This window comes from Ranitomeya variabilis, chromosome 6 (genome assembly GCF_051348905.1).
Source record: "Ranitomeya variabilis isolate aRanVar5 chromosome 6, aRanVar5.hap1, whole genome shotgun sequence".
Lineage (NCBI taxonomy): Eukaryota > Metazoa > Chordata > Amphibia > Anura > Dendrobatidae > Ranitomeya > Ranitomeya variabilis.
The window spans coordinates 125,924,278-125,947,103 of record NC_135237.1 but is presented as its reverse complement, the minus strand read 5'-3'; the positions used below and the strand labels follow the sequence as shown (position 1 = coordinate 125,947,103).

The following is a 22,826-nucleotide window of genomic DNA, read 5'->3' as shown; positions in this document are numbered from 1 at the left end:
GGACACTCGTTATTAAATGGATTACATTGGATCGGGGAGTATACTGTTGGTTTATTATTTTTAAATTTTTCATGGGATCGAGGGCTTCAGGGATTAGCTGTATGGTGAGTATGTACTGTATATTGTATGCAGTGTCGGACTGGAGCACCGTGGGCCCACCAGAGAAAATCATTCTTGGGGCCCACTATGTAGCTACATAGAAATAAATACAAGACCACCAATTGTGTGGTAAAACACGCTAATATCAGGGTATAATATAAGGTAGTACATGTCTTAATTATGTAGCAGGGGTTGGGGTAGAATCATAGAGGGATAGCCCCCTCAGAGAATATATTGTAGCCCCCTCATAAAATAATGTAGCCCCCTTCGTAAAATATAATGCAGCCCCCTCTCATAGAATATAATTCAGCACTTAACAAAATGTAATGCAACCCCCTCAGGTATAACGCAGTCCCCACCATAGAATATAATGTAGCACCCTCATTGGGTATAATGCAGCCCCCCTCATATAGTTTAATGCTGCCCACCACAGAATATAATGCAGCCCCACCATAGAGTATACTGTAGCCCCCTCATAGTATGATGTAGCCCCCAGAATAAAATGTAGTCCCCTGAGAATAATGCAGTCCCCCCACAGAATATAATGTAGCCCCCCTCATAAAGTATAATGCAGCCCCTCTCCACCCCCATCATTGTCCTCATCACCACCTCCATCATTGCCTTCTCCCCCACCACCCCTGTCATTTTCCCCCACTACCCCATCACTGCCCATTCCGCCACCTCCATCATTGCCTCCTCCCCACCACCATCATTGCCCATTTCATCACCTCCATCATTGCCTCCCCCATCACCATTGCCCATTTCATCACCTCCATCATTGCTTCCCCCACCACCATCATTGCCTTCTCCCTCCGCCACCATTGCCCATCACTTCCATCATTGCCTCCCCCCACCATCATTGCCTCCCCCACCATCATTGCCAATCACCTCCATCATTGCCTCCCCCACCATCATTACCCATCACTTCCATCATTGCCTCCCCTCACCATCATTGCCCATCACCTCCATCATTGCCTCCCCCACCACCATCATTGCCCATCACCTCCATCATTGCCTCCCCCACCATCATTGCCGATCACTTACATCATTACCTCCCCTCACCATCATTGCCCATCACCTCCATCATTGCCTCCCCGACCACCATCATTGCCCATCACCTCCATCATTGCCTCCCCCCACCATCATTGCCCATCACCACCATCATTGCCTCCCCATCATCATTGCCTATCACCTCCATCATTGCCTATCACCTCCATCATTGCCTCCCCACCATCATTGCCCATCACTGCCTCCCCCACCATCATTGCCCATCACCGCCATCATTGTTTCCCCCCACCACCCCTCTCTCTCTCACACACACACACACACACACACACACACACAGCACTGCATCACTCTTTCACACTCACACACAAGTCAGCGCACCACATACACACACACACAGGCACACCGCACAGCTCACCTCCCCACAGCAGCAGCACATCCTGGCAGCTTCTTCGTCACTGGCAGCTTTCTGTATGAGACAGCGCGCTGGATGATGACATCATCCAGCTGGGCTGCCTGTCTCAGACAGGAAGCAGGATTCCGGGATGTGCTGCTCTGTGTGTCTGTGTGCCTGCGTATGTGCGTATGTGGTGCGGTGGTGGGGCTTTACATGCGGGCAGTGTTAGCTGCAGCCTGCGGTTAACGCTGCCCGCTCTTAAAGAGAAATGGTATTCACGCCTCTCCACGCTTATAGGGCATGAATATTAATTTTGCTTTAGCAACGAGGACAGGATCCGGTCTCCAGCTGCCGCTACGCTGGCATAGGGAGGCCCCCTTGACTCAGGGGGCCCCATAGCCACTGGCTAGGGGCCCCTGGAGCAGTGGGGGCCCTAGGCAGCTGCTGGCCAGTATGCCAGCAGGTGTCAGTGCCTGGGCCCACCGGGCCTGGGCCGGTCCAAGCCTGGTTGTATGTACTGTATGTGTATATGTATGGACTGTATGTGTATATGTGTGCATGTGTTTGTTTGTTTTTTACACTTGAACACAGTAGCCGGATGATGGGACTACTGCTGTTCCATTATCCGGCTACCTGTAACTGTAGCAGGCATAGCCGGATGGTACTAGTAGTCCCATCGGATGATGTCTGCCTGCACACAGACCCGCACGCATACACACACAGCCCCGCACACCCACACAGATGCACACAAACACCCACACACAGCCCCGCACATCATCTCCACACACACACAGTATCCACCCACACTCCGCCCACACACTCTTCCCCCTCCTGATCTGCAGCGTTTCTCGCAGGCACATCCGCAGATCTTTTTTAAACCTGCGGTTTTGCTGCGGATTGGCCTGACTCAATGGAAGTCAATGGGTGCAGAAACGCTGCAGATCCACAAAAAAGAATTGACAGACTGCAGAAAATAAAAAGCTGTGATTCCGTGCATTTTTTCCACAGCATATGCACACCAAATGTCAATTTCACATTGACTATCATTGCTTGTGCACTACACTGCGGATTTGATGCAAAAAAATGCTGCGGGTCCACATCAAAATCCGAAACGTGTGCACATAGCCTTAAACTGTCACACTAGTTAACTTCTTCAGTGAACACTAAAAAAAAACAAAAAAACACAACTTTTTCATCATGCTGCTGAACAAAAAGTGAAATAAAAAGTTGAAAGGAAATAAAATGATATATACCGTATATACATGAGTATAAACTGAGTTTTTCAGCCCATTTTTTTAGTCTGAAAGTGCCCCTCTCGGCTTATACTCGAGTAATTGTCCCAGGAGGTCGGTGAGGGGAGAGGGAGAGGCAGGAGTAGAGGCTGTCACTTCATACTCACCCCCTCCTGGCGCGGTCTCTGCACTTCCCTACTTCTTCGATGGTCTCTGGTGCCCGCAGCTCTTCCTGTGTTCAGCGGTCATGTGGTACCGCTCATTAAAGTAATGAATATGGACGCGACTCCACTCCCATAGGCGTGGAGCGCATATTCATTACTTTAATGAGCGATACCATGTGATCGCTGAGCACAGGAACAAGCTGTCGGCACCAGAGACCATCGGAGAAGCAGGGACTTGCAGAGACCGTGCCAGGAGGGGGTGAGTATGACGGGGGAGGGTGAGCCATGCAAAATTCACCTGTCCCCGTTCCACCGCTGGTCTGTGTCTTCTGCGTTCTCTGGCTGTGACGTTCAGGTCAGAGGGCGTGATGATGTGGTTAGTGCGCGCCCTCTGCCTGAACAGTCACTGCAGAGAGACGGAAGACACAGCGGCACGCGGTGGAACGGGGACAGGTGAATATCGCAAGTGCCGGAGTCCTGAGCCAGCGGCGACTCCGGCACCTGGCCCCCATAGTGCGCCGGTGTCCCCGCCTGCTCAGGACACCGGCACCTGGCCCCCAGCGACGAGAGGGGAGTATGTCATTTTTTTTTTTTAATTGCAGCAGCATATGGGGCATATTATTCCATGGAGCATCTTATGGGGTCATCAACCTTTATGGAGCAGCATATGGGGAAAATTATTCTATGGAGCATCTTATGGGGCCATCAACTTTTATGGAGCAGCATATGAGGCATATAATTCTATGGAGCATCTTATGGGGCCATCAACTTTTATGGAGCATTAAATGGGGCATAATATTCTATGGAGCATCTTATGGGGCCATTATTAACCTTTGTGCAGCATTATATGGGGCGTATTTTGTATGGAGCATCTTATGGGGCCCATCATGAACTGTATGAAGCATTATATGGGGCTCCTGATTCCTGATTCAATATGGATATTAAAAAACATTTAACCTAGTGATGTCTCAATTAATTTTACTTTTATTGGTATCTATTTTTATTTTGGGAATTTACCAGTAGCTGCTGCATTTCCCACCCTAGGCTTATACTCGAGTCAATACGTTTTCCAAGTTTTTTGTGGCAAAATTAGGGGACTCGACTTATACTCGGTTCGGCTTATTCTCGCGTATATACGGTAGTTGAAAAAGTCATCTTGTCCCGCAAAAAAATAAGCTGGCATGCAGCTTCATCAGCGGATATCTAAAGAAGCTATAGTTCTCAGAATATAATGATGCAAAAACAATTTTCTTTTCTGTAAAATTTTTTATTGTGTAAAAGCAGCAAAACTTAAAAGAAATTATATAAATCGGGTAACGCTGTAATCGCACTGACACAAAAAATAAAGTAATCTAATCACTTATGCTACACGTGGAATGGTGTAAAAAATAAATAAAACCAATTCTGGGCATGCTGTTGACTTATTTGTTCATTGTGTCTCCTAAAGATCGCAGTAAAGCTCGGCGCACATTTTTCCTGCGCTCTGCACTGAGCACTTACATTGAGGTTTCCATGTAAATCTCTGAAATACGTGATTCAGACAGAAACCGTGACAGAAATTTCTATATAATGAGGCAGATGGAGGCACTATGAAAGCAGTCTGTGCTATGTTTCAGCGGTGACTAGTCCACAGTTTTGTGCGCCTCTGAAAAAGAAATTGCCAAACAGGGGCCAGACGGATTCCAGAGTAACTCTGCTGCCCCATTCTAGTGAATGGACTCCTCAGGAGTTTAATCTGAGTCACGTCATTCGGAGATTTAGATGGAAATTACTGTTTAAGTGCTCACCGTAGGGCACAGGATAAATGTGATCCCAAATATTATGTGAAATGTTCCCAATAGGAGCTTGAACCCAATCCACAAAAAAGCCCCCACTCAGGTCCATAATCTGTCAGTGGAAATGTAGAGCACTTCCACGTTACTGGTAAAACAAAGGCTCTGGAAAAGAACTATGGCTTCTCACACTCAAAAGAAATCCCAAGAATTATACGCTCTCAAATCCAAATGCACCCCTACCTTCTGAGCTTCAATGTGCCTATACCACATTTAGCATCCACATTTGGCATTTCTGTAACGATGAGAGCCCGCTTCATTTGTGGGTGCATGCCCATACACGAGCTGGGCATAATGTGTGTGCACTTAAACATACTGGACACTACAATGTACTGGGCACTATAATGGCAGATTTGTATTTTTCCCTCAGCAACATCCACTGCTGCTTGTTTCTGGAAAAGACTATTTTGAAAAAATTCCTACCAATCCAAAAAATTATTTGCCAGCAAGGTAGTAATGGTAATGAATTGGACTAAAATGCAACTTTTAATTATATTTAAAACCAATTAAGACAAGAACAAACAAACCAACAAACACTAAAATAGAAAACACCCACTAAGCCCAATAATTAATGGTATATATGGGCGGTAATATTGCTTGATTGAGTACTCTCAATCTCTCAGAAAATAACCTCGTATAATTCAAAGCAATATAAAGACAAGTGCTCTTTTTCCACCACGCGGTTTCTTACTGAACCATATAAATATACCAGATATTCTCAGTAATCTACAACTGTCATTTAGTAGATATATTATTTATATTAAATCTAAGCAAAATTGCTAGATAAATTACCGCATGGTGATATTGTTTTCATAGAAAAAGCATCTGTTTTATGAAATGGAACAGTCTCACCCAGGTATCATGCTCGGCAAACCTTCCTGGTCTCGAAGACTGCTCCACACAATTCCTCTGTTGGTCCACAGATGGGGGATGGGCGTACACCAAAAAAACACCAGCTTTCAACCCACCAATTGGATCCTCAACTAAAGGCAATTGTTAACCCCCTGGCCTCCCGACGCGTTTCATTTCATAAAAAAATCATCAGGGGAGGAATAAATAAACTGCCAACTCGGGGAGAAGGTGTTTTCCTTATTCCTCCCCTGATGATTTTTTTATGAAATGAAACGCGTCGGGAGGCCAGGGGGTTAACAATTGCCTTTAGTTGAGGATCCAATTGGTGGGTTGAAAGCTGGTGGTTTTTTGGTGTACGCCCATCCCCCATCTGTGGACCAACAGAGGAATTGTGTGGAGCAGTCTTCGAGACCAGGAAGGTTTGCCGAGCATGATACCTGGGTGAGACTGTTCCATTTCATAAAACAGATGCTTTTTGTATGAAAACAATATCACCATGCGGTAATTTATCTAGCAATTTTGCTTAGATTTAATATAAATAATATATCTACTAAATGACAGTTGTAGATTACTGAGAATATCTGGTATATTTATATGGTTCAGTAAGAAACCGCGTGGTGGAAAAAGAGCACTTGTCTTTATATTGCTTTGAATTATACGAGGTTATTTTCTGAGAGATTGAGAGTACTCAATCAAGCAATATTACCGCCCATATATACCATTAATTATTGTTATTAGTTATTATTTAAAGTTATTATTATTATTATTAGTGGGTGTTTTCTATTTTAGTGTTTGTTGGTTTGTTTGTTCTTGTCTTAATTGGTTTTAAATATAATTAAATGTTACATTTTAGTCCAATTCATTACCATTACTACCTTGCTGGCAAATAATTTCTGGAAAAGACGCAAGGATTCAAAATCGTCACTCCACCTGTAAATTAATTCCCTGAGGGGTGTGATTTCCAAAGTGAGGTCACTTGAGGCACTTGAGGCAGGATTCTGGTTTTCTGGCACTTAGCAGCTCTATATATGGAGTCCACAAGCTATTCTACGATATATAATTTGTTCTCAAAGAGTTAAATAGCACTCCTTTCCTCACAAGTTTCACCGTGTGACCTATTAGTACTTTATACTCACATATGAGGTGTTGCCACATTGATTAGAAATTTTGAAAATGTAAAATCTGGTGCTAGAACAATTTTTTTGTTTAAAAATGTAATTATTTTTTCTTCACTACCCAATGCTATAAAATTCTGTGCCACACCCAAGGTGTCAATATGATCACTGAATGCTTAGAATAATTCATTGAGAGATGGAGTTTGTTAAATGGGGTCTCTTATGGGGGGTTTCTACTGTTCTGGCATCTCAGGGGCTCTGCCAATGTGACATGGCACCCTCAAACCATTACAGCAAAATCTGAACTTCAATATGTTGATTCTTCCCTTCTGAGCTTTGCACAGTAGTGGTTTTTGACAAGATATGGGGCATTGGTGTATTCAGGAGAAATTGCGTTACAAATTGTATGGTCCACTTTTTCCTGTTATCCCTTCTGAAAATTAAAAACTTTGTGCCAAAGTAACATTTTAGTGGAAAAAAATTAATTTTCCAATGACTTAGACAACTGCTATACAATTCTGTGAATCGCCTGAGGGGTAAAAATACTCACGAGACCCTTAGTCAAATTCCTCAAGAAATGTAGTTTCATGCTTTAAAAGCCACCAGGAACCAACCCTCAAAAGAGACTAGGCCAGTCCACAGCATCTTCTCCCCACCCGCTCTTCTTAAGTGACAGCTCTCTCCCTGCATGCAAGTATACAGAACAGACCAAAAGTTTGGACACACCTTCTCATTTAAAGATTTTTCTGTATTTTCATGACTATGAAAATTGTACATTCACACTGAAGGCATCAAAACTATGAATTAACACATGTGAAATTATATACTTAACAAAAAAGTGTGAAACAAAAGAAAATAAGTCTTATATTCTAGGTTCTTTAAAGTAGTCACCTTTTGCTTTGATGACTGCTTTGCACACTATTGGCATTCTCTTGATGAGCTTCTAGAGGTAGTCACCGGAAATGGTCTTCCAACAATCTTGAAGGAGTTCCCAGAGATGCTTAGCACTTGCTGGCCCTTTTGCCTTCACTCTGGAGTTCAGCTCACCCCAAACCATCTCGATTGGGTTCAGGTCTGGCATAGCACCCCATCACTCTCCTTCTTGGTCAAATAGCCCTTACACAGCCTGGAGGTGTGTTTGGGGTCATTGTCCTGTTGAAAAATAAATGATGGTCCAACTAAACGCAAACCACAAGGAATAGCATGCCGCTGCAAGATGCTGTGGTAGCCATGCTGGTTCAGTATGCCTTCAGTTTTGAATAAATCCCCAACAGTGTCACCAGCAAACCACCCCCACACAATCACACCTCCTTCTCCATGCTTCACGGTGGGAACCAGACATGTAGAGTCCATCCGTTCACCTTTTCTGCGTTGCACAAAGACGGTTGTTGGAACTAAAGATCTCAAATTTTGACTCATCAGACCAAAGCACAGATTTCCACTGGTCTAATGTCCATTCCTTGTGTTCTTTAGCCCAAACAAGTCTCTTCTGCTTGTTGCCTGTCCTTAGCAGTGGTTTCCTAGCAGCTATTTTACCATGAAGGCCTGCTGCACAAATTCTCCTCTTAACAGTTGTTGTAGAGATGTGTCTGCTGTTAGAACTCTGTGTGGCATTGACCTGGTCTCTAGTCTGAGCTGCTGTTATCCTGCGATTTCTGAGGGTGGTCACTCGGATAAACTTATTCTCAGAAGCAGAGGTGACTCTTGGTCTTCCTTTCCTGGGGCGGTCTTCATGTAAGCCAGTTTCTTTGTAGTGCTTGATGGTTTTTGCACTTGGGGACACTTTCAAAGTTTTCCCAATTTTTCGGACTGACTGACCTTCATTTCTTAAAGTAATGATGGCCACTCGTTTTTCTTTACTTAGCTGCTTTTTCCTTGCCATAATACAAATTCTAACAGTCTATTCAGTAGGACTATCAGCTGTGTATCCACAAGACTTCTGCACAACACAACTGATGGTCCCAACCCCATTTATAAGGCAAGAAATCACACTTATTAAACCTGACAGGGCACACCTGTGAAGTGAAAACCATTTCCGGTGACTACCTCTTGAAGCTCATCAAGAGAATGCCTAGAATGTGCAAAGCAGTCATCAAAGCAAAAGGTGGCTACTTTGACGAACCTAGAATATAAGACATATTTTCAGTTGTTTCACACTTTTTTGTTAAGTATATAATTCCACATGTGTTAATTCATAGTTTTGATGCCTTCAATGTGAAAGTACAATTTTCATAGTCATGAAAATACAGAAAAATCTTTGAATGAGGTGTGTCGAAACTTTTGGTCTGTACTGTATATGGAGAGACCAACCTGTCCGACTAGTCTCTCGTGCAGTCAGTCCCCAGCGCCTTTTAATGTATATTTTTCTCTGATACTCTGCAGTGTAACACTGTACCTGTCTGAAATCAGGCAGCCAGTGTCTGATATATGCAGCCCTTGGATCAAGCAGCATGTATCAGGTTCACTTTTTTGAAGCTGTCAGATTGCCCGCAGCACTCATTTTGGACAAAGAGGAACCTGGTTATCCATCATATAAAGAAAAACATGGGCTGTAGACCCTAGCCATCTCACTGACTGACACAGGTGTATGGAACTTCGTCAGGACTTGACGTGAATCAACAGAAATGGAAAGGTAAACGTTCCAGCTCCTAAAACAAATTCTTTATTCTTCAATGATTCAATGGGCAGCTGTGACGAAGATCTATTGTAAGATCAAAACGCGTCGCTGGACTGCCAGTGCCCGCTGTGTGCACATATATATCCACTGGGGATTCTGCCCATCATCATGTTTTAATCGTTAAAGAATAAAGAATTTGTTTTAGAAGCTGGAACGTTTACCTTTGCAACCCTGTTATCCATACCCACAAGAAGACCCATTGTCACAAACTCCAAGGAGCTCACTTGAAAAAATGCACAGTAAAAAGTAATAGACAGCGCCCAGGCTTGGGAGAGGTAAATAAGTCTTCTTTTATTGTGCCATACAAGGTGCAATGTTCCGACCAGATTCAAGTCTTAAGGTACCTTCACACGAAACGACTTTACAACGAGAACGACAACGATCTGATCGCTGCAGCGTCGCTGTTTACATCGCTGGAGAGATGTCACACACAGCAGCTCCAGAACGACGCAGGAGCGATCCTGTGACGTAGCGGTGACGCACTTATCGTTCTCACAGGTCGTTAGCTCCATGTTTAACATTGCTGGCATCGTTGCTTTTGCTGTCAAACACGACGATACACGCCGATCTGACGACCAAAGAAAGTTCTGAACTTTAATCAACGACCAGCGATATCACAGCAGGATCCAGATCGCTGCTGCGTGTCAAACACAACAATATCGCTTTCCAGGACGCTGCAACGTCACGGATCGTTGTCGTTCTCGTTGTAAAGTCGTTTCGTGTGAAGGTACCTTTAGTCAAGCATGCTTGACAAAGTCTTGTATCTGGTAGAAATGTTGCACCTTGTATGGCAGGCTAAAATAAGATATATTTGCCTCACTCAAGCCTGGATACTGTCTATTGTATTCTATTTGGAACTGTGTCATGAGCACCCACTTTTTCACATTCGAGAGCACTCTGTAAGATTAAGGACATAGTCCATTTGTAGCAAGATATAAATGTGATTTATATTTCTATGTATCACTTGTGGATTTTGAATTTTCAGAAAGCATTTTGGGATGGCAAGGAACAAAGTCACATTCTACGGAAAATCTCAAAAATGGAAGCTTTAGCTCTCTGCCAACTGCTACTGCCAACCTCACATGGCCAATACTGCCAAGCATGCCTCAAGACTATCAAATACTAGATCAAGATATCGAGGTAAGCTTATGAAATTTGGTATGTATAAAGGGCTTTATACAGCTATATATGTAATCATAGAGCCATAATAAGTATACAAAATGCAATATCTATAATGCGGCTGTCAAGGACTCTACAATTGATGAGCGATCTGTATGTTAGGTCACTTTACACCCTTCCCCTCAACTGAAATATGCACCATCAGTGGCCAGATGTCATTGAAGTATGGCGCGAAGCACGGCACCATCATGAATTGTTTAGTGGCTGTAGCCACTAAGAAGAGGACCTCTGACTTTATTTTGTTTTCATTTAAATTGAGTACCGCATCAAATTAATTCCATTCCATTGGTTTTTTTTTCAATTCCAAAGTTATGCCCCCTGGAAATAAATATGCAAGTTTTCCCTTCAAGCAATTGGGCATATACCAAAAACTGTTCCAGAATCATTGGAGAAGCGCAAATTGAACGGAGGTACAGTACGCAGTTTAAATGTAAAAATCCAGTGAAAGGTCTTCTGTGAAGCTGGTGTGTTTCACCTCATACATGACTTATATCCAGCCAGAGCATAGTTCAGCTGATAGGTGGGGAGCAGGTCAGATCCCCACCGATTTCATATTGATGACCTTTCAAATCCTTGGCGATCCCTTTAATTCCTTTTAGCTATGATACGTAAGACAGAAAGAACTACCAATGTATTTCATGGCTCCACAGCGAATCAGTCAAATATTTATGAAAATATATGCCTTCTTGATTATCATTGTATTTTATAATGGGAACCAGGGAAGTGAACACTGACCTCAGGTAATTGACCTGCTGGAGTCAGTGTCATGCTTTCTGAATTCCGAAAAGCTGATTACATAGGAGGATAGATTGTTTTGTAAAATGTTTGGCTGATAGCAATATGTCCTTTCCATTTTAAATAGCACAAATCGCTTTAAAGCAACTGAATGTAGTGCAAATGAGCACTTATAACTCTTTTGCATTTGCTGATGTGCTTTGTGTATAAATTTGCATCTGTTATTGGGATTGACATTCGGTAAGAGTTGAGTTTATGAAGGTCTCTCAAATAGTTGCCAAAGTTTTTTCTGAATAATTTTATATATTAAGTTGATAAAGTTTAAGCTTCGCCACCACTGTATTCCCCACCAAGTGAAACCATTATATAGTTGGTTGACAAACATCATGTCTATATGCAGAAAATCTCACACGATCTGTTCAGTCTTTCCATTGTGCCTGTACAGTGCTTTCCAATCTGTAGACACAGCACCAGCAACCTGTCAGTCAACCAAAGGAGGATGGTTCTAGGGAATGCAGAGGCTGGCCGAAACCCTGGAGGAACATAATCACCCCATAATGCAAACTCAGCTTCATGGTTTTAGGTTTTAGTTTTTATAGTTTTTAAGGTTGAAAATAGACATAAGTCCATCCAATTTAACCTATAATCTCACATGTTGATCCAGAGGAAGGCTAAAACTCCATGAAGCGAATGCTTATTGGCACTCCTTTCCTTCTCCACATACGGCAATGAGACTGGTTCCCTGGATGAACTTCCCATTGCGGATTCTAGTAGCCATAGCCTGTAATATTATTTCTTTCTAGAAAGGCTTCCAGGATCTACTTGCCCTTTTTTAGTGAATCAACCATTACATCATATGGCAGAGAGTACCACAATCTTACTGCTCGTAGTTCATTTTCCTACAGCTTCAAAACAATTTTCCACTCCTGGAGCAACACTTTGGGACATAAAGGTTTCGGATTTCGTATATGGACACAGCATTTGGAGAAAATATTCTTCAGAATTTCTTGAGGAATACAGTTGTTTACTAAAATATGCATGTTATAAGAACTGGGTGGTCCTCTTTGATTCTCTGGCTCTAGAGGGTATGTGGTGTTCTGTATCAAGTTTAGAATGTGGGTACGGTATTTCCGTTCCAGGTCGACTTAAAGCTTTTTTTTTATTTTTTTTTTTTACTATATATGGATTCCAAACCAATGTATATCTATTCAAACTACCAAAGACACAACACATGCATATAACAGGTTGTATATCTACGAGCACAAGAAAATATATTTCCAAGCACCTATAGGAGAGATAACCAATGACTGACATGTTTGATTCCGGATTATTGTACCTAAAATAAAATACATCAAATTGGGAGAATTACACAAAAAAAACTTTTAGAGGAATTTGTCAGTAGGATCAAGCCTCTTAAGCTGTCTACATGGACATGTAGGTCAAAGGAAGCTGAAGAAAGTGATACCTTGATATCTGCTCCTCGATGTCTTATTCCAGAGAAATCCATATTTTTTTATATGTAAATAATCTGTTGAGGTCTATGGGCAGGACGAGAATCTGCCTCCAGAGCTTATTTTAAATGAAAGGAGGCATTACCAGTGTGATGTGTAATGACCGCTGTCTACTCTCCTGATCTCACTGCAGAGCTGTGTGTGATCACAAAGTGCCCTGAGAAGTGCGTTTCTGTGCACTTTTAAGCTTTTATCTCACACATCCACTATGGGGGAAGGGGGCAATACTTATGGGCTGACAGCATGGTGAGAAATAAATGTGTTTTGAAATAAGACAAAGCTCAGTTAGGAAAAGCAGACTGCCATTACATGTCTCACACAGGAGCGCCGACTTTCCTGATCTCACTGCAGAGATGTGTGTGATTACAGCCAGCGCTTCTTCATTTTCCATTTCACAGGCAGTCAGTGTAGGAGGAGGGACAGTACAGCAGAGCAGACAGCATTTGTAGGAGAATTCTGTAACTAAAGCTCAGTTCTCCTGTGCTGTGTTAGTTATAATCACACTCAGCTTTACAGTGACATGAGAAGCACAGACTGTCAGCCGTGGCATATCACATTGGTTTTCATTTAAAATTATCTCTGGAGTCAGATTCTCAGAGAGATTTATGTTCAACCCGTAGATCTTAACAGCTCATTTACTTATTCCACTGAAATTAACATTTTTTTAATAAGACATCGAATCACAAATGTCAAGGCATCGTTTTATTCAACTTTCTATGACCCTTGAACTTAGGAGAGTTGGTCCTTCTGCCAGATTTCTTTTAAAAACTTATATAGGATTAATAATGCATGTACTAAAAATGACAATGTAAACTACTGACTACCCAGGTTATGTATTTTATATGCGTACATCGGAATTACAGAAAGTTACCATGAAAACTAGTGGGGTTAAACTTACAAATACAAATGACCCACCTAATGCTGGATAGGTTAAGTAGTGAAGCCCCCTCTATTGGATGCTAAACAGTATAAACCAGTAATCTACCACTGAAGATAGTCAAGGTAATACAAGGAAAACAATCAGAAATACAAAATCATAGTCACAATATCAAAATAGACCCTGTTGTGGTGAAAGGCTGCCAACAGAGACTGGGAGAAGCGCAGCTGCACTGAAGATGGCCTCCTCCAGCTATCTGGTCACCTTCTGAGTAGTGGCGCTAGCAAGCTCTAAAGTCTAAAGCATGAAGCCTTCAAGTGTCGTATGCTCCTTGTCTAGGTAGCTGGCCACTCTGAGATCACAGGGTGGTCGGTAACCTTGGTAACTAGCTGTACAGTATAAAATTAAAAGTTTCCTTTGTTCTTGAGTAGTGATGAGCGAATATACTCATTACTCGAGATTTCCCGAGCATGCTCAGGTGTCCTCCGAGTATTTTTTAGTGCTCGGAGATTTAGTTTTCTTCGCCGCAGCTGAATGATTTACATCTGTTACCCAGTTTGATTACATGTGGGGATTCCCTAGCTACCAGGCAACCCCCACATGTACTTATGCTGGCTAGTAGATGTAAATCATGCAGCTGCGTCAGCAAAAACTAAATCTCCGAGCACTAAAAATACTCGGAGGACACCTGAGCGTGCTCGGGAAATCTCATCACTATTCTTGAGAACACAGAGTATATCAAATTGCATCAGTGTATAAAACCGGAGAAAATCTCCACATCAAGCAGTTGCTTAGCACCAGTGCAACATGACAGAATAGGGATTAAAAGTAATTAACCAGAGTTTGATGCAATAGTAAGAATTTCAGCGCCGGCTCTATTTAGCTTATGTAACAGGACAAACTTCATGACATACTGTTCTCCTGTCTGCTTCTAATACATATTGCAAATTATTTTTCTGATAGAGTTCTTTAGACAGCAGTAAAAGTGTTTTATGAACACTCTTTGATTTTTCTTCCTTAGAACATCACACTTGGTTGGTAATGAAATTCAACTCTAATTAGGGGGAAACAAATCCAGAATCATTAACCGTATCAAGTGTTTTGGGCACATTTACTTACCGCTCTTAAGATATGATTATTTTAGTGTGTTCATATTCTAGTTTATATGATTAAGCATCCAGAGAAATGAAAGTTCGCTAAAAAGGTTACACTTATAATTGCACCAATTGAATCTTTGACTGTGATATGTCAGTAGTTTCATAGTTTCACAACTATATTCTGAACACACACATATATATATATATATATATATATATATATATATATATATATATATATATACACACAAAATGCCAATTAGGACGGGGTTAAATCCTAGGCCATGTGTTCGCTGGAGACAGTCATTTAGGAGTGCTGAGCAGAGTTAGTTGTGTTGGAGCTGGAGAGAGACCAGCCGGAATCTCTCTCAGAGGAGCCTGCACAGGCCATGTACACCAAACTGCAATTATAACTGGTTGCTACGGACAAAGCTAGCTCTTTTCTGTGATGGAACTGGGGCTAGCTCAGCCTTGTCGGAGTCACCAGTGAATATGATCCCACAGAGCCTAAAACAGGACCTGGGACAGGGACAACACTGAAGATCTGATACTTTGATACAATGTACATTAGTCAATGTACAGCTTGTATAAGCCACTCGCAACAAAGGTGAGTACACCCCTCAGTGAAAATTGCTAAATTGTGCCAAAAGTGTCAATATTTTGTGTGGCCACCATTATTTTCAAGCACTGCCTTAACTCTCTTGAGCATGAAGTTCACTAGAGCGTCACATGTTGCCACTGAAATCCTTTTCCACACCTCCGTGACGATATCACAGAGGAGGTGGATGTTAGAGACCTTGCACTCCTCCACCTTCCGTTTAAGGATACCCACAGATGCTGAACCCCTTCGCCCCGAAGCCTATTTTCACCTTCCTGACCAGACCACTTTTTTGCCTTGTTTTTTTAATTTTTTTACGGTGTTTACTGAAGGGGTTAGGCTACTTTCACACTAGCGTCGTGCACTGCACGTCGCTATGCGTCGTTTTGCAGAAAAAACGCATCCTGCAAAAGTGCTTGCAGGATGCGTTTTTTTCTCCATTGACTTGCATTAGCGACATAGTGCGACGCATTGCCACACGTCGCAACTGTCGTGCGACGGTTGCGTCGGACCGTCGCCACCAAAAAACGTTGCTTGTAACGTTTTTTGGTGCGTCGTTCCCGTCTTTTACGACCGCGCATGCGCGGACGGAACTCCGCCCCCGCCTCCCCGCACCTCACAATGGGGCAGCGGATGCGTTGAAAAACAGCATCCGCTGCCCCCGTTGTGCGGCGCATTCACTGCTAGCGTCGGTACATCGCAACGACGCAATTCGTCATGCGTCGTCCGACGCTAGTGTGAAAGTAGCCTAAACTAGTGGGGCAGTTATATAGAGCAGGTAGTTGCGGACATGGCAATACCAAATATGTGTACTTTTCTTGTTTATTGTTTTATTTACAGAAATAAATGTACCGTATTTATTGGAAAAATGTTTTTTTTCCTTATTTGGGAATTTTTTTTTAAAAAAAAATTTTTTTACACTTTTTAATTTATTTTTTTTTTACATTATCCTAGGATTACTGAATGCCATCTGATCGCTGATCTGATGTTCTGCAATGCATCTGCACTGCAGAACATCGGAGCAGCATATGACAGGTAGAGAGGGAGGCATCTCAGGTCTTGCTTTTTGCGAAGCCACCTTCCCTGAAGGACCCCACGGTCATCTTGTGGCTGGGGGTCTCCATGGAAACCATCACGACAACACTATCACATAGATGTCGCTTCCCTGAGCGATGCTCCTCTATGTCACTGTCACTGCTGACAGCGGTATCAGAGGGGTTAACTGCCTGCAATCGGTGCTAGCACATTGCTGTGGAGTGTCAGCTCTCACACAGAGCTGACACCTGCACCCGATCGCCACGGCGCGCAGCTCCCACAGACAAATACTTGTATGGCACATGTTGGGAAGGGGTTAATAGGGTTTAGGTCTGCAGACACGTTTGACCAGTCCAGCATCTTTAACTTCAGTTTCTTTAGCAAGGTAGTGGTAGCCTTGGTGGTGTGTTTGGCGTTGTTGTCATGTTGGATTACTGCCCTACGGCCCTGTATCCAAAGGGAGGGGATCATGCTCTGCTTCAATTTGTCACAGTACATGTTGGTATTCATGGTTCCCTCAATGAAATGTAGCTCCTCAGTCGGCAGCACTCATGCAGCCCCAAACCACGACACTCCCACCACTATGCTTGACTGTAGGCAAGACACACTTGTCTTTGTACTCCTCACCTGGTTGTCGCCACTCACTTTCATTGTGAGCTGTTTAGACATTATTGGTTGTGTGTTGAGTTAGGCTACGTTCACATTTGCGTTGTGCGCCGCAGCGTCGGCGCCGCAACGCACAACGCAAACAAAAACGCAGCAAAACGCATGCACAACGCTGCGTTTTGCGCCGCATGCGTCCTTTTTTTGATTGATTTTGGACGCAGCAAAAATGCAACTTGCTGCGTCCTCTGCGCCCGGACGCGGGCGCCGCAGGGACGCATGCGGCGCAAAACGCAAGTGCGACACATGTCCATGCGCCCCCATGTTAAATATAGGGACGCATGCGGCGATGCTGCGGCGCAGACCGCAAATGTGAACGTAGACTTATTTAGGGGGCACAACAAATTACACTGTTATACAAGCTGTACACTGACTACTTTAAATTGTATCAAAGTGTCAAATCTTCACTGTTAACAATGAAAATATATTAAAATATTTACAAAAAAGTTAGTATATATACACGCTGCTCGTAAAAAGTAAAGTGATCATTTAAACAACACAATGTAACTCCAAGTCAATCACAAAGATTGGCAGATTCGCCATTGGTGCCCTGTGCTCTTCACGGACGAGAGCAGGTTCACATTGAACACATGTGACAGACCTGACAGAGTCTGGAGATGCAGTGAAGAACGTTCTGCCTGCAACATCCTCCAGCATGACCTTTTTGGCAGTGGGTCAGTAATGGTGTGGGGAGGCATTTCTTTGGAGGGCCACACAGCCCTCCATGTGCTATCTAGAGGTACTCTGACTGCCATTAGGTACCAGGATGAGATCCTCAGACCCAGTGTGAGACCTTTTGCAGGTTCAGTGGGCCCTGGGTTCATTCTGATGCATGACAATGATAGGCCCCCTGTGGCTGAAGTGTGTCAGCAGTGCCTGCATGATGAAGGCATTGATGCTGTGGACTGGCCTGCTCATTCTCCTGGTCTGAATCCAATCGAGCGCATATGGGACATCAGGTCTCATTCCATCCACCAACGCCACGTTGCACCATAGACTGTCCAGGAGTTGACTGATGCTTTAACCCAGGTCTGGGAGGAGAATCCTCAGGAGCACATCTGCAGCCTCATCAGGAGCATGCCCAGGCGTTGTAGGGAGATCATACAGGCCCGTGGAGGCCACACACACTACTGAGCATCATTTCCACTGAATTTGGATCAGTCTGCAATTTAATTTTCCATTTTGATTTTGAGTATCATTCCAAATCCGTACTTCCATGGGATATTAATTTTGATTTACATTGATCATTTTTATGTTTTATTGTTCTCAATGTATTACACTATGTAATGAATATAGATTTCCAACTGGAATTGTTCATTTAGTGATATCTTGGATGTGGTATTTTAGTGTTTGCTTTATTTTTTTTGAGCAGTGTGTGTGATGTATATATTACTGTATAATGTATGGCTTTTGTATAAAAATAGCAAAAAATGTTCATTTGTTATGTAAATAATCAATCAATGGGCAATCTGTAAACTGACAGAGGATGTGAAGGGACTTTGTTTTAGAGGGAAAACCTAAAGGTTTTATTGTTAATCAAATTAACATGCTCTCCCCCTAACCAACAATACCAGGTCTTAACTATGGGGAATGGTACCCTGCTTTTAGACCTATTGGCGTTACATGGCATATGGATGGATAACATCTGTATCATAGCTTTTATTCTTAACAGAAGCCACAATGCAATCCATTGTATGGCAGATCCCAATGGCACTTCACTGAAACCACTGGATTTCTAAATGGGTCCACTGGGGTCCCGTAGTTGTCGGCATTGTATTTTTTTTAGAACTATTCTTGATAATCTCAAATTCGACAGATTTGCCAGTGGAGTATCTCAAAGCTGTGTGAACAGAGTCTTTCTTAACAGTCAGAAACACATAGAGAATGTAAAATCACCTCTCAGTAACAACCTACATTCTGTAACTGTCCAGGTATTGAAATTTGGTTTGAAAGAATCCAAGGTTTCTTAAATATCTTGGAATATTTTCCAGTTTCACAAAACAAAAAGTGCAGCTCAATAAGGATCTCTTTAAAAATAATGATTGCTTGAAAAAAAAAAAAAAAAAAAATATATATATATATACAGTATATATATATATATATATATATATATATATATATATATATATATATATATATATATTATTATTATTATTATTTATTATTATAGCGCCATGTTTTCCATGGCGCTTTACATGTGAGGAGGGGTGTACATGATAAAAACAATTACCGTACAATAATCTTGAACAATACAAGTCACAACTGGTACAGGAGGAGGAGAGAGGACCCTGCCCTCGAGGGCTCACAATCTACAAGGGATGGGTGAGGATAGAGCTGGTCGTGCAGTGGTTTGGTCGATCGGTGGTTACTGCAGGTTGTAGGCTTGTTGGAAGAGGTGGGTCTTCAGGTTCTTTTTGAAGGTTTCGATGGTAGGCGAGAGTCTGATGTGTTGTGGTAGAGAGTTCCAGAGTAGGGGGGATGCACGAGAGAAATCTTGTATGCGATTGTGTGAAGAGGAGATAAGAGGGGAGTAGAGAAGATGATCTTGTGAGGATCGGAGGTTGCGTGCAGGAAAGTACCGGGAGACGAGGTCACAGATGTATGGAGGAGACAGGTTGTGGATGGCTTTGTATGTCATGTTTAGGCTTTTGTACTGGAGTCTCTGGGTAATGGGGAGCCAGTGAAGGGATTGACAGGGGGAGAGGCCGGGGAATAGCGGGGGGACAGGTGGATTAGTCGGGCAGCAGAGTTTAGAATAGATTGGAGGGGTGCGAGAGTGTTAGAGGGGAGGCCACAGAGCAGGAGGTTACAGTAGTCGAGGCGGGAGATGATGAGGGCATGGACTAGGGTTTTTGCAGATTCTTGGTTTAGGAATGTACGGATCCGTGAAATATTTTTGAGTTGGAGGCGGCAGGAAGTGGAAATGGTTTGGATATGTGGTTTGAAGGAGAGATCAGTGTCAAGGATTACCCCAAGACAGCGGGCTTGTGGGACTGGGGAGAGTGGGCAGCCGTTTACTGTAATGGATAGGTTCGTTGGGGAGGCCGTGTGAGATGGGGGAAAGACGATGAATTCTGTTTTGTCCATGTTAAGTTTTAGAAATCTAGCGGAGAAGAAGGATGAAATATGTATATATATATATATATATATATATATATATATATATTGTAATATATGCATTATATGCATATATGCATTATTTATGCATGTATGTATATGTGTATCTGTGTGTATGTGCAATGATTGATAGATAAATAGATGAATAGAAAGTGATCTATAGGGATGGTATTTTTTTGGTCTCTAATTTTTTTGCTGTTGAGACTCCAGGATTTCTATAAAGCTAGTGATAAAACTGATTTTAAAGTATGGAACTGATTGTTTACAAGGGAAGATTAGACATTGTTCCACATTTATTATCATAGCATCTAGAAGAGTATATTTTATCACTGTGTGATTTCATACTACTGCTGACGTCACTTAGGCTGTGCAGACTCCCCACCTGAGGCGGTGAACTTGACAACTTGGGAAAATGTTCAGAAACTTTCCCACGCTAATGAGTTCATGTCCGGTCAGGCGGGGAGGCTGCGCAGGCAGCTTTTCATTCATTCCTTCGTGGTTTACAGCCCGGCCGGTAGCATTGCACCACTCTTGGTTGTAAACTAATTAACCCCTTGAGATGGATTGCAGCGTGGGACTTGACTGTATGACAGACAGGTATGGGATATTGTTGCTTGGATTTGGATTTTTTTTTACAGAAGAACAAGGGTTTTGCTTGGATTGAGAGTGTGATAAAGATGGAAAACCTGTGTGTTTAATTATTTAATTAAAAGACTTTATTCTTAATGTGTGTGTATTTTTTTAACCCATTCATACTATTGGATTAATAATGGAAAGATGTCTTATTGACACGTCTCCATTATTAACCAGGCTTAATGTCACCTTACAATAGCAAGGTGACATTAACCCATTATTACCCCATATGCTACCGCTACACGCAGTGGGAAGAGAGAGGCTAAGTGCCGGAAAAGGCGCATCTTACAGATGCGCCTTTTCTGGGGTGGCTGAGGGCAGATTTTTTTATTCAGGGAGGGCCAATAACCATGGTCCCTCTCTGGGCTATTAATATCTGTCCTCAGTCACTGGCTTTCCCTCTTTGGCGGAGAAAATTGCGCGGGAGCCCACGCCAGATTTTCCGTGAATTAATCCTTTAATTTAACACGGCTGCAAAATTTTACACACACACTACTAACATTATTAGTGAGGGATAAATAAACATATAACGGATATGCAATGGTTTACTGTATGTAAACCATGTCTCATATCCTGTCGGATTCGGTAATGTTTTTACAGACCCCGACAATTGAATTATCGGCTATTCTGCTTTCTAGCTCTGTGTGAAATATATATATATGCTGATGACACACAGATCTACATCTCTGGACCAGATATCACCTCCCTACTAACCAGAATCCCTCAATGTCTGTCCACTATTTCATCCTTCTTCTCCGCTAGATTTCTCAAACTTAACATAGACAAAACAGAATTCATCATCTTTCCCCCATCTCACGCGACCCCCCAACGAACCTATCCATTACAGTAAATGGCTGCCCACTCTCCCCAGTCCCACAAGCTCGCTGCCTCGGGGTAATCCTTGACGCTGATATCTCCTTCAAACCGCATATCCAAGCCCTTTCCACTTCCTGCCGACTTCAACTCAAAAATATTTCACGAATCCGTTCATTCCTCAACCAAGAATCTGCAAAAACCCTAGTCCATGCCCTCATCATCTCCCGCCTCGACTACTGTAATCTACTGCTCTGTGGCCTCCCCTCTAGCACTCTCGCACCCCTCCAATCTATTCTAAACTCTGCTGCCCGACTAATCCACCTGTCCCCCCGCTATTCCCCAGCCTCTCCCCTCTGTCAGTCGCTTCACTGGCTCCCCATTTCCCAGAGATTCCAGTACAAAACCCTAACCATGACATACAAAGCCATCCACAACCTGTCTCTTCCATACATCTGTGACCTCGTCTCCCGATACTTTCCTGCACGCAACCTCCGATCCTCACAAGATCTCCTTCTCTATTCCCCTCTTATCTCCTCTTCCCACAATCGCATAAAAGATATCTCTCGCGCATCACCCCTACTCTGGAACTCTCTACCACAACATATCAGACTCTCGCCTACCATCGAAACCTTCAAAAAGTACCTGAAGACCTACCTCTTCCGACAAGCCTACAGCCTGCATTAACCACCGATCGACCAAACCGCTGCACGATCAGCTCTCCCCTCGCCTACCGTATCCTCACCCATCCCTTGCAGATTGCGAGCCCTCGCGGGCAGGGTCGTCTCTCCTTCTGTACCAGTTATGACCCGTATTGTTTAAGATTATTGTACTTGTTTTTATTATGTATACCCTTCCTCACATGTAATTCGCAATGGAGTAAGTGGCGCTATAATAATAATAATACACGGATGCTTAGATGCGAGAAAATCGCATCCTAGCATTGCACACGGATGACATACGGATCACTGTTCAGGGAACATTTGCGCGATTTTTTTTTTTTATACGTTATGTGTGACTCCAGGCTAACTGACACATCTGCAGGTTCCTCTCCGCTTCAGCTTCCATCTCACAGGTAGCCAGTGCAACAATACAGCAGAGTTGTGAGAGCTGCAGAAAATGTTTGTAAAAAGGCAAAGCACAGTGACTATTCTGTGTTAGTCACATGTATCACACTGTTAATGCCCCTTTTATT

At 42.9% G+C, this 22,826-nt stretch overlaps 1 protein-coding gene across 2 annotated transcripts in view; it reads left to right on the top strand.

Moving 5' to 3' along the window:
- The window catches only part of OSBPL10 (oxysterol binding protein like 10), a 560,435-nt gene that overhangs the window by 342,536 nt on the left and 195,073 nt on the right, over positions 1-22,826 (top strand). For both annotated transcript variants that reach the window (XM_077268966.1, XM_077268965.1), the window contains one exon: positions 10,359-10,513. In XM_077268966.1, the coding sequence (XP_077125081.1) occupies positions 10,359-10,513 (155 nt within the window). The remainder of the gene's footprint in view (positions 1-10,358; positions 10,514-22,826) is intronic.